Genomic DNA, 25254 nt, shown 5'->3' with positions numbered 1-25254 from the left:
AAATGGCCTCTATTTGAGTTTAAAACACGTATCATATCTTGTGAGTGTCAACCATGAATTTAAATTTTTAAGAAATTTGAGAATTAAATTAGTAACGTCTAAAATATCTTAATCTAGTTTAATATGTTTTCTGAATTTAAAGAGAAGCATAACTTTCTTATATAGATTACTTTTTTATAGATTTTTTTATCTAACTTGACTTCATAGAACTGTAGTGAATTTTGACACTTGATTATTGTATATTTATGTGTTTGTTTATGTTTTGTAACTTTGTTAGCAAGATATTATAAGGAATTAGTAAATTTTGCGGAGTTGTTCATGAAGATGATTCTACGAACTTCGCACTTAGCAGCATTGGTTTTGCTTCTTCTCCGATGAAGCAGAGACTCTTCGATCTTTTGCAGTCATGTATCGCCGGCAAAGCTCACCATATCCATCTCCAAGCAATCCATGCCCTGTCCATCACCTCTGGCTTCCAATCAGATGTCTTCGTAGCAAACGTTCTCCTCTCAGGGTACTCGAAATCCGGTCAAATTCGCCATGCGCGGAAGTTGTTCGACGGAATGCCTCAACGAAACCTCATCTCTTGGTCCACGATGATCTCTTGCTACACCCAGCATTGTCACTCAGAAGAGGCTTTCTCTCTGTTTTCTTGCCTCCGGAGATGCTTTTCGGAGAGCCCGAATGAGTTCATTCTCGCCAGTGTCCTGCGTGCGTGCGTGCAATCAAGCAGCATTGGTCGGGGATCCCAAGTTCATGGTCTCACTGTGAAGATGGGTTTTAGCACTGATGTCTTTGTAGGCACATCTTTGATTAACTTTTACTCTAGGGTTGCTTGCTTGGAGGATGCAGTGTTTGTGTTTGATGATTTGCCTTTCAGGAATTCGGTCACATATACAGCGATAATCACCGGTTACTCACTGATTGGTAGGAGTGACAAGTCACTTCATCTGTTTAATCGGATGAGGGAGGAGGGAGTGATGCCTGATCGATTTGTTCTTTCGAGTGTTATAAGTGCTTGCGCTGATGTTCAATTCCTCGAAGGTGGTAAGCAAATACATGGCTATGCGTATAGAAGTGGAGCTGAGGTGGATATCTCAGTGAGTAATGCGCTTATTGATTTATATTGCAAATGCTCTAGGGTGAAGACTGCATGCAGACTATTTGACTCGTTGGTGGTGAAGAACCTTGTGTCATGGACCACAATGATCGCTGGCTACATGCAGAATTCCCTAGACGAGGAAGCCATGGGCATGTTTTTTAGGATGAGCCGGTTGGAATTCCGTCCAGATGGATTTGCTTGCACGAGTGTCTTAAGTTCATGTGGTTCTTTAATGGCATTGCGACAAGGAAAGCAAGTCCATGGATATGCCATCAAAGCTAATTTGGAGAATGATGAGTATGTGAAGAATGGTTTGATTGATATGTATGCCAAATGCAATTCTTTGGTTGATGCAAGACTTGTTTTTGATGTTATGAGTGATAAGAATACAATATCATACAATGCCATGATTGAAGGATATGCAAGGAATGATGAACTTTTGGAAGTGTTCAGTTTGTTCAAGAGGATGAGACTTGAATCACTGCGCCCAAGCCTTTTGACTTATGTTAGCCTCCTCGGAGCATCAGCAGCTTCGTCTGCTGTAGAATTGAGCAAACAAGTTCACAGTCTTGTCATTAAAATTGGTTTCTCATTGGAGTTGTACATTGGGAGTGCATTGGTTGATGTATACTCAAAATGTTCAAGGGTTGATGATGCAAGGAGAGTGTTTGATGAGATGAATGAAAGGGATCTTGTTGTTTGGAATGCTATGATTTCTGGGTATGCCCAAAATGGTCTAGGTGAAGAGGCTGTTAAACTCTTCCACCTGTTGTGCCTTTCTGGTCTGAAACCTACTGACTTCACCTTTGTTGCTCTTGTTACCGCATCAAGTAATCTCACCAGTTTATTCCTTGGGTCTCAGTTCCATGTACACATAATAAAAGCAGGTGTTGAGTTCGATCCTCATATTTCAAATGCTTTAGTAGACATGTATGCCAAATGTGGTTGCATACAAGAAGCTCATTTTCTATTTAATACGATGTGTGGAAGGGACATCGTGTGTTGGAATTCAATGATTTCAACATGTGCACAGCATGGGTATGCTGAGGAAGCCCTCCAAATATTCCATCAGATGATAAGCAAGAAAATTGAACCAAACTACATAACATTTGTTGGTGCCCTTTCAGCATGCAGTCATGTGGGGCTTGTGGAGGAAGGACTGAGCTACTTCTATTCAATGAAACATGACTTTGGAATTGAACCAGGCATGGAACATTATGCTTCAGTTGTTAGCCTGTTAGGCCGAGCAGGGAGGTTGCACGAGGCTAAGGAATTTATTGAGGAAATGCCAATTGAACCAACGGCAATCGTATGGAGGAGCTTCCTCAGTGCATGTAGAATGTTTGGTGATGTTGAATTGGGAAATTATGGAGCTATGATGGCAACCGCAACCAATTTAAGAGATAGTGGTCCGTATGTCTTATTATCAAACATATATGCTTCCAAGGGAATGTGGGTTGATGCAGAAAAAATTAGGAAGGGAATGGATCAAATTGGGGTGGTTAAGGAGCCAGGGTATAGCTGGATTGAAGTGATGAAAGAAGTTCATGTTTTTATTGCCAGAGGCAGAGAACACATACAGACAGATAAGATTTATTCAGTGTTGGATGGATTGACTCAGTTGATCCAAGACATTGGTTATATACCTGAAACTTACATTCCTGTCAATAAAACATAATCTATATAGCGTGACAAGCACAAACTTCAGCAAATTTGTAGTTGAATACAGGATACATCATACTGATGAGACAAGCTTCCTCACTATTGCCGTCAGGTAATATTGGATTATGCATATGGTTTCAGGACTATGAATTATTTTGTGAATAGTTCTGTAATATTTCTTTAAGTTGTCAAAAACTGACCTTGTTTTTTTGTGTTATTATACTTGTGAACAGTGTTAATTTGGAATAGAAACTCCAATGGACTTCACAAAATGATTGATAACTTGAATGGTTATCAGTTATTTGGGAAATCTGTATTGTAGAAATAGCATTACTTATAGAGTGTATCAAAGCCAATTGAAAACTTTTGCAATGGAATCCAGCAGGCCATGCTCAAGTACTCTAATAAATTGTAAGTACTATCTGCTGCCATATGTGTGAAGTTCTTCCACTATTCCATTAATCACCATATTTTTAAATGTGCAGTGCCCAGGGAATAACATACAAGAGAAGAACGGAAAAGGGTGAAAGGAAAAGATAATTTAATCAATGCATCAGATTCTTTTCTTTTCTGATCCAAATTGAATTTCTAGTCCCTTCAAAGAAAGGGAAATTCATGCTCTTCTTCTTCTCCTGCACCCAAGTTGAAGAAACTTCTAAGGTTAGTAATCATTTAAATACTTAATTTAGTAAATAGCTAATTATGTATTTGTCATCAAATTTCTATCAAGGCTTGTAGCACCAAAATCTCAAAGTGATTTAAATAATTATCAGTAATTTGGTAATTCCTAAGGTCAGTTATTGTAAAACGTGTTAGTATTTATAAGTCATTTACACCTATAATTTTTTAATTTCTGTCAAGATTTCTAGTATTATGACTTGCATGGAGATTGATGTGTTTTTAACACAAATAGCATCACTCTGAAATTTATTCTATAATAATTCTTTAATGAGTATACTTCATCTATTATCATATATTAACAAATACAATGAAACTACTTGTTACAGATGAGTCACATTACTGTAAAAACCAACTGGTTATCAGTTCTGCTGCTCATCTTGGGACAATGGCGATGAACCTCGGAAGGAGCATGATGGTGATCGCCGCCAAATTTGGCGGTGACGGTGGTGGTTGTGGTGGTGGTGCCGAGCTGATACATCTCCTATTATCTTTTTATTTATGTTACAATAATGTATGGTTTGTTAACATAAGCTGATAAATCTTAAAATTTTGTCTTTATTGGCTCCTAATGTGATAAAGTACATGGTTTGAGCATGGTCCAGAAATTTTAATTAATATTAGGATTTCAAACTTTAGTAAATGAGGTACTGGTGAATTTAGAATTTAGTAAAAGAGTTTCTAGAGAGGGTGTTTTTGTACTTTAATGTTAGCTACTCAACAAACATATATAAAAAGGAGCATTTGAATAGGTCTATGAATGGCAGGCTTTGAATGGATCTTTGAGTGCCGTGCTGGTGTTACTATAGTCAAGATTCTTTTATGTAATTAACAAACCATTGGAAATGTTAGTCTTTTAAAGAGAGAAAATGATGGGAAGAAAAAAGGAAATTTTTGGTAAGAGAATTTGCATATATTTCATAAGAAAATATAATTTGTAAATAAATTTAACAAATATGTATGTGTATAATGTTGTAGTTAAAAATTAATTAATTTTTGTTAAAAAAAACACTTTTTCAATCTCTTCTATGTGCTAAGCTGCTGACGTTCTAAGTGCTATGTTTACCAATGCCCTTAGATCTAGAACCCTAGTGGGTGTGCCACTTGACAATTCAGATAGCATTTGCCATCTTCAATATGCGGATGATCTGATCATATTCTCTGCTGGAGGTCAAGAGGATCTTAACATAATTAAGTTAATTCTTTATCTTTTTGAAGGTTCTTCTGGACTTACCATTAATTATTCTAAAAGCTGCTTATACTCCACTAATTACGGCTTCCAACCCCACTTCACTTCTGCTATGATACTTAATTGTTCTAGAGATTGCCTTCCGCTAACCTATTTGGGGGTTCCTTTATCTGGTCGACGACCAAAAAGACATGACTGGTTTCATCTCATTGAAACTGTTCGTGCTAGACTATCGCCCTGGAAGGCCATTTACCTCTCTCTTGGAGGTCGATTAACTCTTCTCAACTCTGTACTTTCAACTGCTCCAAATGATATTGGATGTCGATGATTCAAACTTCCTACTTGGGTGATTAAAAGAAATTGACAAGATTCGTAGGGACTTCCTTTGGAAGGGACCCGATTTAGGACCCAAAGGTTTCGAGGTTGGTGGCTCGGAAAAAGATTTGTAGACCACGGAATATGGGCGGTTGGGGAATCCTTAGTCTCCAAGATTTCAATTGTGCTTTGCTTGGAAAATGGTGGTGGAAAATTATTTCTAATCCTAATGTCTATTGGGTTAAAATTATTAAAGCTAACTATTTTTTTCCGAAACCCAACATGTCCTCTTTTTTTCACTCGCCTCCAAGAAATAAATCCTTTTTTTGGGCGGGGATTCTTTCTTCCTTGAATACTTTTTCAGCACTGCGTCTCAAAAACTATTAAAAATTGAGCCAATACCTACTTTTGGTATGATAGGTGGTTCTCGGGGATTTCTCTGAAAGATCGTTGGCCTCTTCTTTTTAATGAATGTATTTTCCCTTGGATTACGATTCAGTCGATTACCGAACAAGTATACTCCCCGAAAATCTCTTCTTCAGCAGTGATTTCGATGAATTTACTTCTCGTTGGAGATAATCCCCGATTGCTCAAGTGGACTAGAAGACTTTTACACTTGGCCTCTGAATAAAAGTGGAACCTTCTCGGTAAAATCTTTTTACAAGTTTATTATCGATGGAGGGATTCGCTGTCTACTTTATAAGCAGTTCTGGAAAATTAGATGCCCAACAAAAATCACCCTTTTCTGCTGGCTTGCTTGGGAAGATAAAATCCTCACCCTTACAAATCTCTTCAAAAAAGGTTGCAACTTACAAAATACAACAGATACTTGCATGCATTTTTGCCATAGAGCCTCCGAGACAATAGAACATCTTTTTCATAGATCGCAGTATACACTTCACGTATCTGGTCCTTTTTCTCACAAATTTTTGAAATACACTCCATTCCAACTTCCTTTTCGAAGATTTGGACCACTTGGATCACTTCCATTCAACCTCAATGGCAACCTCTTTGGGACCTTTGTGTTAGAGCTATTATTTGGAATATTTGGCTAGAGCGTAACAATCGCATTTTTCAATTGTCTGCAGCACCTGCTCACTCTTTAATGGTTAAAATTGCTAATATGCTACTTTCCTGGTTTTCAGCGACCGATGTTAACCAACAGCAGTCTTTGGCTGTGGCTACTCAGAAAATCAAGCGCTCAATCAACTTCATCAGCGCAAGGGAATCCAACATTTATGGCGATTCAGATCCTAATCCTGCTCTAGAGTAGAGTTCTTCACTGTCAGCTCTGTTGACCTGTACCCCCTGTTGGTGGCTTTCGTCTTCATAGCTGTTTTATCTTCTCGTTCTTTGTTTTCCATGTTATGTATCTTGTAGTACTTATGCCTCACCTCTGGTGAGAGTTTCTGTACTTCTACTGTACTTTTTCGCTATGTTTTATTTTCAATAAATTTGTGGTTTATCCACTTTTATCAAAAAAAAAAAAAAATCTCTTCTATGAGATTTTATCATTAATTAAGTGTAAGATAATAGGAAATGATAAGTTATTTTATGATTATGTTCAATTTTATTTTTATTTTATGTGTATTTTATGGATGTACACATGAAGATATGATTTTTATAGATATACGAACATTTCATAATCATCATTTAAAATAAATTAATACTACAACAGTTTTGTGTAAATATCAATATTTTGTGAATGTTACATCAAAATAGTATTTTTAAATGAATATATAAAAATTTCTATTTCATTTCACTATTATGTTCTCTCTATTTTTTGCTTGGAAATATAAATTTTCAAATGAAGCAAATAATTTATTCTTGTTATTAAGTATTTAATATATCTATCTTTTAGATAATTCCCTCAATTTGTTTCATTGTTGTTGAAAGGCATTAAGGTATGTATTGCATGCCTGAAAAGTCTTGAAAAACCTACCAAGCTTGACTACATAAGTCTTTTCTCACATAAATAAAACCACATATTATTAATAATAATTACAGCTCAATGCATCAAAATTTATACAAGATTCATACTCAACAACCCCCACACAAAGACAAAACCAAAACCAAAACCAAAATAGTTTTCAAAGAAACTTTCAATGTCCACCAATGAACAAAGTGAGCACATAACCAAGTCCTTATACCATTCAAATAACTAACACAATGAACACATACATACAATCACATACCAAAGACACACACCAAATAAATTAGAAATCTTGAGCATAAAACTCAATGATCTCCTTCATATTAAGCTGAAAAAAGGAACAAGAAGAAGAAGAAGAAGAAGAAGCAGATGATGTTGATGAAGAAGAATCATTATAGACCAACCAAAGCAAATGCTCAAAAAGAATAACATCCACATCCACAAAGATAACATCCTTCCTCTCCTTGTCACAATCAATCCTCACCATCTCCATCAAAACTCTAAAAGGATCTTTTTCAAGAACAAAAGGATCAACATAAAACTCTCTCTTCTCCTTCCCTACCACCACTTTCACCTCCGAAGAAGCTGAACAATCCTCTTCAAGCTGTTGATAACCTACAAGTCTCCGGATTGAAGAATGTCTAGTGAGAAAAACAAAGCATTCAGCCATTTGATTTCAGTGAGTTCTAAGTTTGGAGAAGAAAGGTCTCTCTCTCTCTTTCTCTCTGTTTCTTTTGTTTCTTTCTTGTTTGCTGGTGAATGAATAATGAAGATGAGGAAAGTATCCAACGGTCGAATAATATTTAAAAAGGGCGGCAATGAGTGTTGGCCTTATTAGTTGGTGAGATATATAGCCGTTGGTGTCGGAGAGTATCTAGTTGTTTCCTTGGTGGCAAATGTCAATTGAAAAGGATTAAAGCAAGTGAGAGGAAATGGGTGTTTGCTTTCTGGTTATGTTTGTTTGTCCTTGGATGGTGACTTTTATAGTGTTTTTTCATTTGTCTTAATTGTTAGTTTAAATGTTTAATCCATGTAATTATATTAATATATATATATATATATAAACTTCTCAAATGAGATCTTCAAAATATTGCAATTATTTGTATATTTTAAAAACCGTAAGGATTTTGTTAATATTTGTATTAGATTAAAGGGACAGAATTTTACATTTTTGAGAGGCAAATTTAAAGTGCTTTAACTAAGGAGTACATGAACAGGGAAAAAAAACCCCAAATATAGTTCATAGTAAGGGTCCCTTTTTCTTTCACTTTAAGTTAAACAACACGTTATATGCATCTAATTTTGAAAATAATATTAAAAAACTTAATTAAAAATCTCCGGTCTTTTTTAAAGGGTCTCGTTAATTTATGCCTATATATATATATATATAATAATAATAATAATAATAATAATAATAATAATAATAATAATAATAATAAATGGAACATGATCAGAGACTCAAAGACGCGTCTCATTAGCTATGAAGTCGGCAAGGAATTTGTCCATTTGTTTGACTATACTTGGTCTTTATCTTTTTTTTTAATGGGGAATAAGTTGTTGAACGAGATAAGCTTTGCATAAGTTTTTATTTACCCTTTTATTTATTCATTTATAAGATTATCAAATTAATTAATTTTTTTTTTTTGTACTTTTCAGTTCAACAAATATGTCACTCATCATGACTAGTTATTAAATATTATCAACATGGTCATTATTATACTTAGAAAAACAATTCATTTGTTATCATCTATTACCAAAATTATAAAATTTTAAAAATTTGATATTTTTTAGGATCTAAAATATGCTCTAATGTTCCTCGAAATCCTTATACTTATGTAGTTTTTATGTTTCAGTTAATGTCTTAATTTATTATTGGTGGGACTTCTAATATGTTATCTATATTCTTAGTTCTGTATCTGTCCTTGTTTTTTTTCGTTAATTATATGTTGTTAACTACCTTTTTTTAAAAACATCTTCATGGCAACAGCCCAAGGGCCAACATGAGCCCAATCCGAAAAGAGAGCCCAAAACCCTAACCACGTGTCTCGACACGCGTTGCATGAGAACGGAAAACACGCAAGGCAAGCGCGAAGAAGCAGCACAAGAAGCCGTTATTCCATCCCTCAGGCCTCATCATCCTCTGTTTTCCAACCTTATCAATCCTCAAATCCGGAATAAAATAAAACAAAACAATGGCCATGTTATCATTCTCACGCTCTTACATCCTATTCTTTGTATTATTCCTTTTGATCACCACCTCCTCTCTTATCTTACTCCGGGTGCAAGCAGAGAATAGGAATGGGAACAAGGATATTGATCATGGGAATAATAAGGAGTCTTTTGGGAAACAAAGAGGAGAAGAGGGGAAAGAACAGGAGCCAGCGTTGGTGGAACGAGCCATTGGGATCACTGGCTTCACCAATCGTTGGGATTCTATTCGGAATTGGTTTAAACTAGCATGGTTGAACCTTAGGCCTCCTGATTCTGGGTATCACTTTTTATTTTATCATGATTTTTGAACATATATGTTTATTTATCACTTTTTTTTTTAACACACATGGTAAGATGGATGTTGTGTGTTATGATAGGAGTTTGTTTTAAATTTTTGGTTATATTTATATTATTTTATCCATTATATGTATTTATAGAAGACTAACAAGTGCAAATCACTTGACATGTGGGTGGTGGGGAAAAATAATGAAAGGAGGAGCATGAGTGGTTCAAGTGCGAGTGATGTGATGAAAGAGGCAGCGACAAGGAGTTTTGAGACAAGCAAAGGAGCGATGGAGCAAGCAGCCTCATCAGCGGCTAATTTGGCAGGTGAGGCTGTGGAGAAAACCAAGGAGAAAGTCAAGAGGACTGTATCCATGCCTCACGATGCTGAATTGTGAAGATTAGATTTATTATGTACTGTTATCTATATATATATATATTATAACTTATTTAATTTCATACTTTCATTTAGTAATACAGAGACAATTTGCCTTCTTTGTCAATGTCTTTTGTTTTCATTCGCCTTGAAAGAGCAGATGGCCAAATGAAAGTAGCCCAATCAAATAGAATAGTTGTTTGTTAGCAAGTTCTATGGATAAATTTACTTTTTTTTTTCTTTAAAAGCACTTGCTAAGCATACCTACCCTGCAGAACTCATAAAAAACTCAATGGCAAGAATTTTCCTCCAGTAATTAGATGATGTGGTGTGTGATTTGATGGTGAACAATATAACATTTTTCATGGTTAGCAGAAGAACTAGAAGCACTTCCTGTGAACAATCGCAGGTCCTGACTCATCATAATCTGCTTTTGTTATATGCTGGTTCTGAGGGAAGACAACTTTTGCAAGAATAGCACCACCCATCCAGGCAGAATTCTTTGGCAAGTTCTCAGGCATGTACTCCGGAGGCTGAACAAGGAGAAACAATACAATCAAGACGAACCTAAGAAAAACTAAGTGGTTGTATGTCATAGAGAGTTCTTCATACCTTCACCAGAGAAGGACGGATGGATGATGAGCACAGGTTTGCCTCCTTTTGGAACCGATCTTCGAACCCTAAATGATGGCAAACCAAGATTCAATCAGTTATCATCTGATAACTGATATACAGAAATATAAAGACAAAATGGAACCTACTAAACCATGGAAAGATGAATGAAAATTGTATTTGTATCAATAATGTCTTCTCCTTCCATTATTTTTTTTTCCATCTTTTCTTAGCATCTTGTATTTGTATCGAAACTATTTGTATTGACAACCTAAATATCAACCATAAGATGAAAGTTGTTATTTATCATCTTAATTCTCGAAAATTTGAATTACTCTGAACTAAATACCAGTGGAACCTAAATATTAACTAAACTAAGCATAAGCAACATGTGTACTCCAAGCAGTTAGAGTGCTGGTCATAGTGTTGCTTCGCTTTCCTGTCAAAAGATAAAGGTAAAGGCACAGGAAAAGAAACATACCAGTCATAACCATCGTACCACCACATAGCACGGTGTTTTCAAGCAGTTGTCTGTGGTTCTCTGATGAAACACTTGAGATGCAACGGACTAGTTGTTCAATAATTCCATATTCCTCTAAACCCAAGATGGATGGTTGAAATAGAGCCTCGCCAACAATATACTTTTCTCTTCCGATTGTAATCACCTGAAACATGCCTTAAGAAAATCATTGCAGTCGAGCAACATTACACTGCTTTAAGATCCTAGAACAAGATATAACCAGCATTTGAGATAATATTGTTCATAGCACAACCACGAAACTAAAGAAAGTGAAAAGTAAAGAAACTGGAAATCTTATTGTAGTTAGAAAGAAATTACATTTCTAAAAACTCAAATTTCCAAAGACAAAAAATAAAGAGGGTGAAAGGGCTTGGTATCTTTTTCTGTGAGCAGTCTTAAAAAACAATATAAACAGCGAAACATCAAGAGAGAAGGAAAATCCTCTCGAGTGATGCTAAAATGGATGTGCATCAGAACCATACTTGTAGCTGATAATTTAAGTACAAGATAACTTCTACAAGCTTGAATATAGATAGACTGGTTGTAACATTATTAATTGGTGCCCATAGATTGACATGAAGGATTTCAGTTCTTGTACAGCCTAAAAGTTAGTGCAAGGAAACATGTTGGATTCCTAGTTAAAAGGAGTAGCGATTCAAAATGCAGAAGGCTACAATTCAGGGTTCATATAAGCTGCATGGCAATGTGAGGATTATTAAGATCATAACAAACCTGTCCATCAGGAAGAGTGTGCTTTTCTGTCTGGCATGACTTCTGTGTCTCTTCAAAGTCATCTTGGTCTTCAGCACAGCAAGCATATTGCTCCTTCAGTTTCTCAACCATGGAGATGTCAATATTTACTGTTGGATTTGACTTATGAAGCTCTTGAGCTAATAACTTTGTCAAATCAATTCCTCCAATTTGAAACCTTTTTGAGGCAATGTGCTGGACAGCACCTTCACAAACTGGTGCTATATCTGGTCATGTCACAAAGGTATTAACCAATCCGTTCATTCTTTGAATACAAGCAAGGAGAAGATGAATATTTATTTATCCAAGTTCATTGAGGAAAATAAATATGAACTGTGAGAACACTAAATTAAAGGTCAGGTTTACATCAACATTCCAAACGACTTAATCATTTTGCACAGTAATTGCCTGAGGAGAACATTTCACACATAGCTTACCATAATTGCTCAAGAAGACAAATTATTGAAGATGATCATACAAAGACTGAGGGATCTAAGATGAAGAGATCAAAGGCAGAAGGATAAAGATGCATGAAGCTTAACAGTCAAATGATAAGTTGATCACACAGAGCACTAGTCATCATTTATTTGACTGCCAAGTGAATGGATTGGCAAGAAGCTTGGTCAGGAGCAAAAAATCATCAAACAGCAGTTAATATGTTTATATAGCTAGGCTTTATTGCATAAGAAGTATAGAGAGCATGGCACAAAAAAGAACAAAAGACCACATATAGATAAGAGCAATATATTAACATCCATGGCTATTGATATATTTATTCCGCTGATGAACACATACATTAAGGAATAGTCAAGTATCATATAGAGCCATTATGAAAGACATACCTATCTTTCCATGGCCAATGTCAACAGTGCATCCCGAGATGCGACCTACCGCATAAAGTGAGAGCACTGCTTGCTCAGATGCATAAAAGCCTGAGACATTAAATGTTTCAAACATCAATTGCACCAACTGCTCCCTAACATTCTGCAGAGACATATCAAAAGCACATTTGGATTAAAGAATTATTCATATCCAACAAAAAATAATAACTTCACTAAGTATTAACATGTATAAGCTGCTGAGATAGCTTTATTTAAAAGCATGTAAATCCTAAGAAAAGCTAGGGAAGGCAGAAGATACATATGAACAATATTAAATTGTAAACAAGTTAGCAAGAAGTCAGCCACGATGATATTAATCAGTTTATTGATTTAACAAAATCCAGAACTGAGCACTGATATACAATTTAACAATATAAGATTGAGAAAAAAAAATCAGTGGACCCCTGCAGGCAACTGAGATTTCACACAATAACAAAAAACCTTCTTTGACGGAACAAATTTCTCTAAAAATATCTTTTGAAGCAATGTAAACTTATGATGGTTTAAAACAGAGTTAGTACAACTTAGAATATGAACATTGATTAAATCTTTGGGCAGAAAAGAATATATGGTTCAGTTCACAGACCTTGGGGGTTGAGAGAGGATCAGTAAACAGAATCTGCCCTTCTTCTCCAATCTCCCACCCAAGCCCAGTGTATAAGACATGGTGTAGCAAGTCCTCCATTGCATCCCAATCTTTAATGAAACCCCTCACAATTGGATCTACTGTTACCTCCTCAGATATAGAGATATCCCCGGCTGGATCCCCTTCTTCTATTACCCGCTTCATTTTTGTTGGAATTATCTAATTCATATTAAATCATTCCATTATTTCCCATTTTACAACGTGACTTTCTAATTCATAGGCAGAGTGTTTTACACTTATTGACACCAAGAATAATCTTTCACAAATAAGCTACAAAATGTAATATCTATATATGATGAAAGCTCAAAATTTCCACATTTCTAGAGATAATCAGCGAGTACAATGCTTGCAAAGAGACAAGAAAGCAAGTTCCATAGAAATACAACAAAATTGAAACTTTGAGCATAAAAGGGAGAAATTTCACGGAACTTCCGTCAGAAGAGAGGGGGATTACCAAAGCGGGATCCTGGTCAGGAGCAGCAAATCCAGCTTTGAGGAGCTTCGATCCGGCGTCGATCACCACTGCTTCCATCGCTGAAAGTTCGTTAAAGCCCTAGCTTCAAAGCCACGGCTCTCTCTCTCTCTCAAACTCTCACCCTAGATCACATTTGGGGGCCAAAAAAAAAAAACACCAAAAATCAGCTCCAAATCTTGCAAAGACCCATCACTGAATTGCAATCACTCCATGCAAATGTCTTGAATTTGACAAGAAAATCATACCAAAAAAAGAAGCAAATTAGAGCATTTTTCTCTAAAACCCTAGAAATTCAGAAATCACTTCGGAGACGAAGGCTTTGCGGAGACGCGGACAAAAGAGTATTCGGGTTGCCGGCCTGTTTAGGATCTAATGGGCCGAGCCCAATTATGATCTCGGTCATGTTGCATATATACCCCTGCCAAAATTTGTAATTTCAATAACTATTGCAATTGGACGCGAGTGATTGATTATAAGACGTTTTAGGGGTGTGTATGAGAAAATACATTATTTTCGAAAATTTACAAAGAAGGACCTCATAAAGTTTATAATTTCCTTTACTTTTCGTCGAATAAATTATGAGCGGCCTTCGCGCGCCAACGTTATCTTCTCTCATTCTCTCATTTCCAGCTCGGGAGAGACGCAGAGATGGTGCTCTCGATCGCCGCCGTCCTTGTGCCGCTCTTCGGGAACCCTAGCCTTTCCCCACTTGAATGCCATCTAAAGAGCTCCGAGATCCAGAGAAAATGGAGGATCGGGGCATCGTCTGCCGTTCCGGGACTCGATCTGGCGTCGCTTGAAACCGCAATCGCGAAGGTCCTCTAATTTCATCTCCGTTTGAGTTTTATTGCTTTATTTGTTTCAATTGTTGGCTATTTATTTTTGTCGAGTGGGAGCTTTTGCAGAACTTTGATTCATGCTTGCGTTGATTGGATACATCCATGGTTGAACCTTTTGATTTGATTATTTTTGTTGTTTTAATCATCGATTTATTGAATATTTTATGTCCTCTGAGTTGATCGCTAGTGTTGCTTGGTTTCTGTTGGTGTTTTCCCGAATGATTTTTAGGAATTTATTTGATATGCTCCATTGAAGTCTTCTATGCTGAAATATTGAGATATGATCGTTTCTAGACAATATTTCTAATATTTTGGCTAATTATAGTGACCAAAATTGGGTAGATATATTTTCCGAGTAAACTATGGTCTTATACCTTCACTGATTCACTTGAGCAAACTAAGTGGAAGTTTTGGTGAAGTTTCTGCTGGAACGCAGAAAATTTAGTTGTCTATCATGCTTTGTACTTGGAAATGCTGAGCCTTTAAGATTATAATGGTTTATTTGGTGTTCATAAAAGGGGCATTTGGTTTGGAGTAGTGGAGTGGGAATGACTCTTTACATTGGGTAAGTATTTGTTTGGATATGGAGTAATGGGTGTGGGAGAGGATTGAGGAAGGAGTGAAGGGGTTGTGGAGGGTATTCACAATCATGAGAAAAATGGGGGGATTCTTGATTCCTTACTCATGAAATACCTATCTCCAATTTATAATTAGTTATATAGATTAGCTAATTAATTATTTATTATAATATTAATAATAAATGTGGAAATTAATCAATATTAACGGCAAAAAAATAATTATTATTATTCATAATATATTTATTTAAAAGTATATTAAAATTGGTAATTAATTAATTATTATAGTTAATTATTTGCTAATTATTGATGTTAACAAAAAAATTTGAGATTTTGTGACTTATTAAAATTAAATATTTATTTATAATAATTAATTTACTTTAATATTTAAATATTTTTTAAAAACATAAACCTCACAACTCATTTGTATAAAGGGTATAATAGTCATTTTATCTTATTTCCCTTTTTTACTTTTCTCATTCCCAATAAATTACCTCTTCAATCCTTCCAACCAAACATAGTTTTCATTTCCATTCCTTTTCCAATCTCTTTCATTCTCATTACTCTTCCACTCCTTTCCATTCCACTCCTTGCAACCAAACAACCCCTAACTCAATGCTTCAGATAGATACTTATATCCAACATTGCAATCTAGTTCACTAGATTAACTAGAGATGTCTGTTGTGGGGATATTGATGTAACGGCTGTATGTTTACTGTGAGGTGAAGGTTTCAAGTTCATAGAAATTTTCAATGACCATAGTCAATTCAATTGAACAGATAAAACACATTACCATGCAGTGCATGATGTCCTATTTTCTAATCATTCAAATGAGAAAAAAGTGATGGAGATACAGTCTACTAAATCTACTATAATGAGTAATTTGTCGCGGCATGACCCTGTCATAGCTAATTGTATATTAAACAAGCTGAATCCACTATTGCAACATACTAAATCTAAACTGGATTAGATATTTCAAAAGAAACCTGGACAGTGGACGTTTTTTCTTAGATTAAGAGCCTTTCCTTCTTTAAATATTGAAGTAGGCTCCCTTTCCTCCTCCTTAATATCCTACCTTTTCCCTTCAAGTCTCATTCTTCCTGTTCCAATTTCTTTATGAAGCTGAAAAGGTAAACTCATGGTGAAAAATCTTGAGGTACTGTGCTATATTTGGCAAAATTTCAATATAAACCGTTATAAATTTCAAACCACTTCAACACCATGATATAGATAAATGATTTAAGCCCTTTTTTGAGGTATTATTGTGCAAATCATTATGTGCTAATATGAAAAGTATGTTATTGCAGAAAGATAGTGATGCTGTTAAAGAGACACTTGATCAGCTGAGCCAGGTTGGGTGGGCTAAGAAATGGAGTTCCCAGCCATATGTATCACGCCGTACGGTCAGTTCTGCATTAGGGTGAAGTACTGGCAAATACTGCTCAAACAGCAATTACATGTACAAACACCACACGAACACATTTATAAGGATCACACATATTTGTTTGCCATTTTGAATTATTGATTGTGTATAAAATTTTAGATACACTTTTCTATTGAGAACTGTCATAATTTTCTTGCAGACATCACTAAGGGAGCTGACTACTATTGGAATAAAAAATGCAGAAAATCTTGCAATTCCAAGTGTTAGAAATGATGTAAGCTATATGTGCAATGAAATCTTCTCTCTTGCCTTTATCTCGAATGTTATAAACTGATTTTGCATCCATAATTCCGTACATGACAGGAATAGGGTTATGCCTTTATTAACTAGTTTTCCTTTCAGAATTTAAGTTCTCATTCAGGAAAAAAAAAAGAAAGCGCAATTAAACTTGAAGAAAAAACTAATGCCTTATACTCTTGAACTCCTAGTAAATTTATTTATCATGAAATCCTGCTCTTCTGAAATCAATTAAACTAGTGTTAATTGAGACTCGAGATCTGGATAACTTCCTTGCTTTTGAATGTTTAAGGTATCTTGAGGGCCACTCAGATTTCCATTGCTCTGTTTCTCCCTCTTTTATTTTTTTATTTTTTATTTTTTTTTGATAATGCAGGCAGCTTTTCTTTTCACTGTTGTGGGGACCACTAGCTTTGTTGCTGTGCTTGCTGGTCAGCTTCCAGGGGTAAACCGCAAACCCTTTCATTTTTTGGAACCATATATAGTTATGATAGCTTCACTTGGCATAAAAGAAATAAACAAAAGCAGCATGGATGATGTATCTACTGTTATCTGGCAATGTCTATGCATATTGAAGCAAAAGATTGATCTTGAGTTATTGTCATTTTCATTATTTTTGATCTTTTGTTTCTATTTTACTTTTCTATGGACCTTTATATAAATACATAAAGCCTTTAATATGCCAAAGATTCTAATAATTTTAAGTTGTTTATGTTTTCTTTTTTGTTACAACTGGATTGATTTGCAGGATTGGGGATTCTTTGTGCCATATTTAATTGGAAGTATCTCTTTGATAGTCTTGGCCGTGGGGAGCATATCTCCTGGGTAAAACATTCATCCATTTGTTCTTTCATGGAAACAAGACTTCATGCCATCAAGCAGTTATGGAAATGTTATGTTTGAACAAAAATATTTTCCTCTAGTACAAACTAAAAACATCAACTGAATGGAACGCTAAAATATGGGCCAATTTTGTAATTCTATGCCTAGGAGATTTTATGAATGCTAATTGATCATTATATATATTATATATATTATATATATATGTATATATATTGGCTTTACAGTCTTCTTCAAGCAGCAATTGGTGGTTTTTCTTCAATTTTCCCTGATTATCAAGAGAGGATTGCCAGGCATGAAGCAGCTCACTTCTTAGGTATGCATTCTTCTCTACATGCTAGTAGCAGGTGTCAATATTTGTGGGTGCTTTAGCAGTTTAGCACAAACCCTAGTATTTTTTTGATATGTTACTGTTAATGATGTTTGGATATAAATAAGTTAGTACATGTAATTTGCACAAAGTTCTGGCTATACTATTTACAGCTCTGTATGTAGTTCACACTTTAATTTTATGAATCTAATATCTTTTCCACCTTCCATCAATTCTATTTTTCAGTTTCATTCCCATTTTGTGCCTTCAGTATCCCTTGCTAAATTTCTGTTTAGTTACTTCCACTGATGTTCTAGAATATATCGCATTCTCTTCATCTTTGCCTTTTTGGATGCATGCACCAACATGCTCATGATGTGCTTCATTTGAATCCCAGTTGCTTACTTGATTGGATTGCCTATCTTGGGATATTCACTTGACATTGGAAAAGAACATGTCAATTTGATTGATGAGGGGTTACAAAAGATGATATATGGCGGCCAGCTTGACAATAAGGAGCTGGACAGGTACAAGCTTGACGCCATTTTGTACAACTCAGAGATGGATTTGTCATCTTTGTGGGGCATGCTTGTTAAATGAGAAACCTTTTTTTTTTTTAAAATGAGAAGTAGGGGATAAATTCTGGAAAATCTTGCAACTTTCACAAACAGTTTATAACTCAACGTCCTCAAGCACAATACGAATCTAATATATATTTGTTTCATGAAGCATTAGGGATTTATTATTATTATTATTAATCGCTTCTGTCGCTCTACTTTCTAGACTTTCTACAAAGGCTCTAATTCATTGCATTTTTATTATCTCAGCCAATTATTTATTTACTTATTTATTTATTTGAAGAGGAGTTTATAATTGTTTAACATGATTCTCCTTTGAAAATAAAACTTCCATCAGGTTGGCTGTGGTGTCAATGGCTGGACTCGCTGCAGAAGGCCTGAAATACGATAAAGTTGTCGGTCAATCAGCTGATCTCTTCACCCTTCAGGTACTGAATATGCTATGGATCAGTTATTTATTCATAAGGATTTGATTGCATCAAGAAAAAAAGAAATACAGCAAATCAAAAGAGCAAAGAAGGATATGTAAGTGAAAGTAAAAAACTATATTGATGAAATTCTTTTTCTTTTCTTCTATTTCTCTTCAATCCAAAAACATCTAGAGGTTCCTCATTTTCCTAACTTCCAAGTATTTGATAACCATTTCTTTCAGAGATTTATCAACAGGAGCAAGCCACAGATCAGCAAAGAGCAACAACAAAACCTAACCAGATGGGCTGTAAGTTCCTAGTCCCTTACAGGCTACAGCTCAGCAGTTCAAAAGCATTCCTTGTGCCTTCTCTTACAATTCAGGTCTTTTTTTTTTTCTTGAACTGAAACTTAGCCAATTAAACGGGCACACTCTCATAATGCAGGTTTTGTTTGCTGCATCACTCCTGAAGAACAACACCGTAACTCATGAAGCTCTCATGTCAGCAATGTCCAAGAAGGCCAGTGTTCTTGACTGCATCAAAGCAATTGAAAATTCATGTTAGTTTTCCCTAACTAATCACCTTTTCTTCAATTACTTCAACCCTAATATAAATATGACACCCAGTCAAATGACTCAAATAGTGTTAATTAAAATAAAATGTATTTCAGATATATGTGTAGTTCTGTAAACTGTCCATGTCTGATTTTGGTTCGAACCAGTTTTGCCCTGCCTCAAGGCTTTATTGGAGCGGGTTTATGCTTAGTCATATTTTAGCTTGTCTCGTTTATTAAATACTTAGCTGAACTCAGTTGTCAGAAAAAAACAACCGCTTCATTGCCAACCTCTGTATACATGTGCCCTTGTTTTTCTGGCTAGATGGCAATAGGATTTGGTAAAGCAGGTTGTGATTTGCTAACCAGCACACCCAGTTCATTGTTTAGACAGTGATGCTAAACCTGCTAAAGTTTTGACTAATACTATAATAATGCTAAGTCACATTCCATTATGTCAGTACTTAACAAACCACCACCACCAACAAAGTAGAGCTAGATAATTGCGCAAAAATTCATAGATGCCTCATGAGTTAAAATGGCAGAGTTGTGGGAGATTAAGGCAAGAAGAGAGAGGAAAGAGAAAAGATGGCCGGCAGAAGTGAAGAGATGGGAGAAGGCTCCACGACACATCCCTGTCTTTTTATCCAAAGCTTCATTAAATCCTTCCTTCATTGCCTTGGCTTAGACATGACAAGCAATCACGCTGTACTTTTTTGCTTTCTGTTTTTCTACATGCATGTGTTTACTTTATCTAATTAATTTTATACTGATTAATGTCTTATTGTTTTATGTTTATATGTATTGTGAAGTATAAAATTATAATTTAGTTTTTCATTAGGCAAATTTTGGATGCATGTTGAGACTTCTATTTCTCTCTATCAATCCATCTATACCTCAGGGTTTCATCTCTCTGGTGCAAATTTTTGCGGAAGGATCATGAATTACAAAAGTTTTGAGTTTCTTGTTTGATGTTTTGATTTTTTATTTTTAAAAAAATTGCTCAAGCATTATGCTCTTCTAATGAATTCACTATCTTGTTACCACAAAGCCACATAAATGATAGCTCTTTAGCAGTTTAATTTCTTATTGTATTGCATGTGGTTGCAGGAAGAGGGAACAACTGAGGTTGATATACAGAGAGCTTCAAGAAAGCCACATAAGCCAAGACCAAATCCAGGGAGAGGAGGGCAGATAAACTCCACACATGACCAATAGACTCTACCATGCTCCACTTGAATGAACATAATCCATGCAAATAATTAAAAAGGGATTAAATCATCTCCTTATATCATTAAATCATCCATATTTACGTTAGGCTTGAGTAGCATTGTGGTTGTGTGTTAGTCTCTCTCTCTCTCTCTCTCTCTCTCTCTCTCTCTCTATATATATATATATATATCTTTAATTTAAAAAAATATACGTCAGTCTTGCTTGTACTTAATTTTTAACTTTTGATTTCTAACCGGGTAAAAATTAACTATTGATGAATTGTACTGCTAGGTTAACCATCTGAAAGCCGTGTAGTTGGACTACACCAATGAATAATTCAGTGGGTTTACGTGTTTAACATAAGAAAATAATCTTAAGAGGTCACCAAACTATCTTTAAATATCAAAATGAATATCAAATTTCAATTTATTTATTTTTAAATGCCACACTTTGATTTGACTTCAATGAAAGAATACCTGTGTATTTTTGGTAAAAAATTATAGATGTGAACATTGGAATAACCACGTGAACTGTGTTTTGATGTCATATGTTAATGTAGGAATGCTAGCAAGGAGTTTTTAATTCACATCACTAGAGCCATGTCATCCTGAGCCAATCCACATCATCTCGTTTAATCCAAGTCACCAAAATTTTGGGGTCACATCAGCATCTTACTCTTTCGTCTCTTTTCTCTTTTCTCTTTTCTCTTTTCTCCTCTAGTTATCTTTTTCTTCTTAGCTCAAAACTGAACATAGAGATTATATGATTAAACTAGAGTATGTTAACTATGGTAAATAATTATGTGCTAAACAAGCTTTGCACATCAAATTGCTTTCTGCCGAATAATGTACGTAGTGACCCTCCCTCGACCGAATAATTGGTGATATTGGAGATTTACAATGTGATAGTTGCGGTTGGTTAAGTATTGATCATTTAGTGTGAATTATGTGTTTGAGAAAAAAATTTGATGCAATGGGTGGAAATGAGAAAAAAAGAACACTTAATCTAGGTTCTTGAAATCGTGAAAAAGCTCAAATTTGTATTTTATATTGCACATCAATGAAAAGACTATTTATAAAGTTTTTATGTCTAAAAATGAAAGTAAATCATTTTCTAAAATATATGATCACATAACTAAAAATAAATAAAAAATATTTACTCAATAATATAGAAGATATGTTACATGATAACAATGGAAGGTAATCTTTCATAACATTTGAAAATATATTATAACGTTTTACACAATTTGAAAATGGTATATTAAAAGTTTGATTATATTTATAAATGGATGAAATTATAACAATACAAGGCTTATCACTTTATTTCATTCAAAGTTCTTTCTTCATCTCTGAGCTCAGGCATGGTCTCAGTCCAAATCCACCAAGTATCCCACGTCGCCGTTTTCCCATCTCCGGTGACAGAGACGGAGCTTCTCCTCCCCCTCTCCTTCTTCGATGTCTCATGGATCTCAATACCACCTATCCGACGCCTACTCCTCTTCCCTGCTGCCCCTGACCTTCATTATCTCAAGTCCTCCCTCTCCGCCGTCCTCCGCATCTTCTACCCACTCGCCGGTAAGCTTACCTACCTCCCTGCCACTGGCGATGTCGCCTTGTCATGCTCCCCTGGCGATCACGTCACCTTCATCGAGGCCGACTCGGATGGTGACTTCACCCGTCTCGCTTCCGATGAGATCCACGACGTGGACTCGTTCCTTCGGCTCGTGCCGGAGCTGGACGTTAAGGTGTTGCCAGCGGCGGTCATGGAAGTTCAGGTGACGAGATTTGATGGCGGATCCGTCGCTGTTGGTTTGGCGATCCATCACGCGGTGGTGGATGGCCGTGGCTTCTGGCTGTTCGTGCAGGCCTGGGCCATGGCCTGCCGAGCCGGCGAGGAAGCGATTTCCGGCGTTTCACTGGTCCACGATCGAACAGTGATCCGTCACCATCCTCACGGAAACGAGATCGCGCGAAGCCTCTTGAAGAAGATGGCGCCGGAGCTTCCTATTGTAAGTCAACGTACCCAGGTTTTTGTATTATATATATATATATATATAGTTTTTTATAAACATAAAACTATAAATATTAAAACTATATAATAAATTATTTTAAATTTTGAGTAATTATATGAAAAATTAACAACATCCATTTTGTGGTCATTTAAACTAATTAGTGCCCACTTGAATTTTTTTAATAAATATAGATAAGCTAAGTCACAACATTTCACCATTGTTGCTAAAAGGAGAGAGAGATATAACTAAGGAAAAAAATAAATGTAATAAATCAGAATATATATCTGCATATATAATTCATGACTTAATTGATGCACCTAAGGAATCTCTCTCAAACACATGAACCAGATCAACACGCAAAGGCGATTTGAAGCAACAAGAAGAACATTCACAATTAGCCGGGATATGATCCGAACCATGAAACAACGAGCCAAAGATGGCCACATCCAATACTCAACATTCACAGCGCTCTCAGCTCTGACTTGGGTCAGTCTTATAAAAACCAAAGCTATGGAGGACCCTAATGAGGAGACCATTCTAGGCTTCCCTATGGACTGTAGGACTCGCCTCAACCCTCCATTGAATGACGGTTACTATGGTAATTGCATCAGGGGCTGCTTTGCAAAAGCCAAGGCCGTGAAACTGGGTGGAAGTGCTGGATTTTCAATAGCTTGTAGGAGAATCAAAGAAGAAATAGATGAGAGTAATAAGGATGTTTTGAGAGGGTATGAAGATTCGGTGGGTGGATTCTTCAGGGATGCCAATTCTGCATTTATTCTTTTGAATGGGTCTTTGAGTTTCCGGGCCTACGAGACGGACTTTGGTATGGGACGGCCGAGCAGGGTGGAACAAGTTTCCATGAACCTTGACGGCCAAGTGACACTCATCGGAGGGAGAGAAGAAGGAGAGATTCAGATGTCGGTGTCGCTCAATCCTCCTCATATGGAGGAGTTCACCAAAGAGTTTTTGAGGGAACTCAATGCTTGATTCCCTCATATCAATTGAATAAATAAATAAATAAATAAATATTATTTAAATAATATAAAAATGAGTGAATATTACTTTTTGGGAAGTTGGTTTTCAACGCAAGTCTGTATTTTTGTTTAAATGGCCAAACAATAGACTTTACCAAAGAAAATATATTATATAAATTAATTCATAAAATATTAAAAACCCAAACAACAAATTTTCACAAATAATATTTTTTCTAAAAATATTATTATTTTTATACTATATGCATTTTATATGTAATATATATATAATTAAAAGAGATCGAGCTTCTCCTCTACTCTTCTTCTTTGAGACCTCTTAAATCTCAATATCTACGCTTCTTCTCCGATAGCTCTGACTTTCATTCCCTCAAGTCCTCTTTCTCCGCCTTTTTTATCCACTCACCAGTAAGCTCACCTACCTCCTTGACGTCACCTTGTGTTGCCCTATGGCAATCATGTCATTTATATCGAAGCAAACTCTAAAGGTGACTTCACCCGTTTCACTTCAAATGAGATCCACAATGTGGACTTGTTTCTCCTGCTTGCGATGGAGCTGGATGTAAGGGTGTTGTCAACGGCGGTCATGCTTGTCACAACACTATAAAGGGTTTTTAAAAACAATTCTAAGTTAATGTTATTATTTTGAATGCGTTTTTTATCAACACCATTAAAATTTAAAATTATCAACGTTCTACTAACGTTTATTTACAAATTTAGATTTATATTTAAAATTTTCAATTTAGCTACATTTATACGAAAAAGCCACTAAATTAATAAATTAATTTAAAAACATATAGGATTTAGCGGGTTTTTAAAAATGAATGACACTAAATTATAAAAATTTTAAATTGATTTATTAATTTAGAGGAGTTTTTTAAAAATAAACGCTATAAAATTATAAATATTTTTAGATTTACCGTTTAATTTAGCTGTTTTTTATATAAGAAAACCGTTAAAAATGAATTTTTTAAATTTAAATTTAAATTTGGTACCATTTGCTAAAAAAATAAATAAATTTGCCACTAAAAATGAAAGACAAGGAAGAAGAAAAAAATAAGAGAAGAAAGGAAGGAGGAAAATACAAAAAAAAAAAGAAAAGAGAGAGGATATGGTTTTTATTTTTTTTTGAATAATATGGATAAACTACAAATGTATTAAAATATAAAAAAATATAAGAAAACAGGACAAGAAGAGGTTAAACGAAAAAAGATACAACAGAGAAGCAAACACAAAAAAAACAACAATCACCAGAGTTGAAGCATATAAAAACCACTACCAAGTAAAACACAGTAAGGAGACAACTAAGAAGGTGAGATCTACCCTCTGGTATTTGAAGCCTTCAAAAACTGCAAAAATGGGGGAGTGGATCACTCATGAGCAAAAGGAAGTAGAGGCCAGGTAGAAGAGGAGAAAGTAAAACCTTGGAGGAGAAGATGAAGATGATGAAGTTTGGAAAAAAGAAGAAGAGTAAGAAAAAATAGAAGAATAGAATAAGAAAAATATAAGAACAGAAAAGCAAGAAGAAGAAGAAGAAGAAGAGAAGAGGAAACAAATAAGAATAAAAAGCAAAACATGAGAAAAAGAGGAGGAGAAGAAATAAAAAAAGGACAAAAAGGAACAA

General features: G+C 35.3%; 6 protein-coding genes across 12 annotated transcripts; 4 read left to right on the top strand and 2 right to left on the bottom strand.

Moving 5' to 3' along the window:
- Window positions 1-220: 220 nt before the first annotated feature.
- Window positions 221-4114, top strand: LOC120260509 (pentatricopeptide repeat-containing protein At4g39530). Of its 2 annotated transcripts, XM_039267996.1 has the most exons (5): window positions 221-2876; window positions 2998-3175; window positions 3250-3287; window positions 3357-3424; window positions 3772-4114. In XM_039267996.1, the coding sequence occupies exon 1, from the start codon at window positions 375-377 to the stop codon at window positions 2778-2780; it is 2406 nt and encodes an 801-aa protein (XP_039123930.1). In that variant the 5' UTR covers window positions 221-374; the 3' UTR covers window positions 2781-2876; window positions 2998-3175; window positions 3250-3287; window positions 3357-3424; window positions 3772-4114. The 2 variants fall into 2 exon arrangements, with proteins under 2 accessions (XP_039123930.1, XP_039123929.1); XM_039267995.1 differs by lacking the exons at window positions 3357-3424; window positions 3772-4114 and having other exon boundaries at window positions 3250-3346.
- Window positions 4115-7162: 3048 nt separating this feature from the next.
- Window positions 7163-7549, bottom strand: LOC120260223. The gene is made up of 2 exons (XM_039267665.1): window positions 7310-7549; window positions 7163-7207 (listed from the first exon to the last, which is right to left on the bottom strand). The coding sequence occupies exons 1-2, from the start codon at window positions 7547-7549 to the stop codon at window positions 7163-7165; spliced, it is 285 nt and encodes a 94-aa protein (XP_039123599.1).
- Window positions 7550-9019: 1470 nt separating this feature from the next.
- On the top strand, window positions 9020-9899 carry LOC120262222. The gene is made up of 2 exons (XM_039270300.1): window positions 9020-9367; window positions 9584-9899. The coding sequence occupies exons 1-2, from the start codon at window positions 9072-9074 to the stop codon at window positions 9768-9770; spliced, it is 483 nt and encodes a 160-aa protein (XP_039126234.1). The 5' UTR covers window positions 9020-9071; the 3' UTR covers window positions 9771-9899.
- A 130-nt stretch (window positions 9900-10029) lies between these two features.
- LOC120262221 (actin-related protein 7) lies at window positions 10030-14006 on the bottom strand. 3 transcript variants are annotated; one of them, XM_039270298.1, is made up of 8 exons: window positions 13878-14006; window positions 13612-13754; window positions 13098-13316; window positions 12473-12614; window positions 11613-11857; window positions 10842-11025; window positions 10361-10428; window positions 10030-10281 (listed from the first exon to the last, which is right to left on the bottom strand). In XM_039270298.1, the coding sequence occupies exons 2-8, from the start codon at window positions 13687-13689 to the stop codon at window positions 10129-10131; spliced, it is 1089 nt and encodes a 362-aa protein (XP_039126232.1). In that variant the 5' UTR covers window positions 13690-13754; window positions 13878-14006; the 3' UTR covers window positions 10030-10128. The 3 variants fall into 3 exon arrangements, with proteins under 3 accessions (XP_039126232.1, XP_039126231.1, XP_039126233.1); XM_039270297.1 differs by having other exon boundaries at window positions 13612-13989; XM_039270299.1 differs by lacking the exon at window positions 13098-13316 and having other exon boundaries at window positions 13612-13989.
- Window positions 14007-14230: 224 nt separating this feature from the next.
- LOC120260534 lies at window positions 14231-20735 on the top strand. Of its 4 annotated transcripts, none has more exons than XM_039268024.1 (11): window positions 14232-14448; window positions 16354-16449; window positions 16630-16704; window positions 17104-17172; window positions 17476-17552; window positions 17795-17883; window positions 18275-18404; window positions 18793-18883; window positions 19108-19173; window positions 19310-19424; window positions 20529-20735. In XM_039268024.1, coding segments are annotated over exons 1-11 (978 nt in total). In that variant the 5' UTR covers window positions 14232-14280; the 3' UTR covers window positions 20531-20735. The 4 variants fall into 4 exon arrangements, with proteins under 4 accessions (XP_039123960.1, XP_039123958.1, XP_039123959.1 ...); XM_039268025.1 differs by lacking the exon at window positions 20529-20735 and adding an exon at window positions 19964-20210; XM_039268027.1 differs by having other exon boundaries at window positions 14310-14448; window positions 16354-16505.
- Window positions 20736-21896: 1161 nt separating this feature from the next.
- Window positions 21897-23628, top strand: LOC120260222 (anthocyanin 5-aromatic acyltransferase-like). The gene is made up of 2 exons (XM_039267664.1): window positions 21897-22638; window positions 22990-23628. The coding sequence occupies exons 1-2, from the start codon at window positions 21991-21993 to the stop codon at window positions 23626-23628; spliced, it is 1287 nt and encodes a 428-aa protein (XP_039123598.1). The 5' UTR covers window positions 21897-21990.
- Window positions 23629-25254: the final 1626 nt, after the last annotated feature.

This window comes from Dioscorea cayenensis, chromosome 5 (assembly GCF_009730915.1).
Source record: "Dioscorea cayenensis subsp. rotundata cultivar TDr96_F1 chromosome 5, TDr96_F1_v2_PseudoChromosome.rev07_lg8_w22 25.fasta, whole genome shotgun sequence".
Classification (NCBI taxonomy): Eukaryota; Viridiplantae; Streptophyta; class Magnoliopsida; order Dioscoreales; family Dioscoreaceae; genus Dioscorea; species Dioscorea cayenensis.
The sequence above is the reverse complement of the archived record's forward strand: the minus strand, read 5'-3'. Positions and strand labels throughout refer to the sequence as shown.

Bases quoted from the DNA above. Each gene is read 5' to 3' on its own strand.
- LOC120262221 (XM_039270298.1), bottom strand. From the start codon at position 13,689: ATGGAAGCAGTGGTGATCGACGCCGGATCGAAGCTCCTCAAAGCTGGA. The intron at 12,615-13,097 runs GTCTGTGAACTG...ATGTCTCTGCAG, and splicing joins ATCCTCTCTCAACCCCCAAG to AATGTTAGGGAGCAGTTGGT. The intron at 11,026-11,612 runs GTTTGTTATGAT...GGCATGTTTCAG, and splicing joins ACACTCTTCCTGATGGACAG to GTGATTACAATCGGAAGAGA.
- LOC120260534 (XM_039268024.1), top strand. From the start codon at position 14,281: ATGGTGCTCTCGATCGCCGCCGTCCTTGTGCCGCTCTTCGGGAACCCT. The intron at 17,884-18,274 runs GTATGCATTCTT...TTTGAATCCCAG, and splicing joins TGAAGCAGCTCACTTCTTAG to TTGCTTACTTGATTGGATTG. The intron at 18,405-18,792 runs GTACAAGCTTGA...AACTTCCATCAG, and splicing joins GACAATAAGGAGCTGGACAG to GTTGGCTGTGGTGTCAATGG.
- LOC120260223 (XM_039267665.1), bottom strand. From the start codon at position 7,549: ATGGCTGAATGCTTTGTTTTTCTCACTAGACATTCTTCAATCCGGAGA. The intron at 7,208-7,309 runs GTTATTCTTTTT...TCCTTTTTTCAG, and splicing joins TTATCTTTGTGGATGTGGAT to CTTAATATGAAGGAGATCAT.
- LOC120262222 (XM_039270300.1), top strand. From the start codon at position 9,072: ATGGCCATGTTATCATTCTCACGCTCTTACATCCTATTCTTTGTATTA. The intron at 9,368-9,583 runs GTATCACTTTTT...AAATAATGAAAG, and splicing joins CTTAGGCCTCCTGATTCTGG to GAGGAGCATGAGTGGTTCAA.
- LOC120260509 (XM_039267996.1), top strand. From the start codon at position 375: ATGAAGCAGAGACTCTTCGATCTTTTGCAGTCATGTATCGCCGGCAAA.
- LOC120260222 (XM_039267664.1), top strand. From the start codon at position 21,991: ATGGTCTCAGTCCAAATCCACCAAGTATCCCACGTCGCCGTTTTCCCA. The intron at 22,639-22,989 runs GTAAGTCAACGT...CACATGAACCAG, and splicing joins TGGCGCCGGAGCTTCCTATT to ATCAACACGCAAAGGCGATT.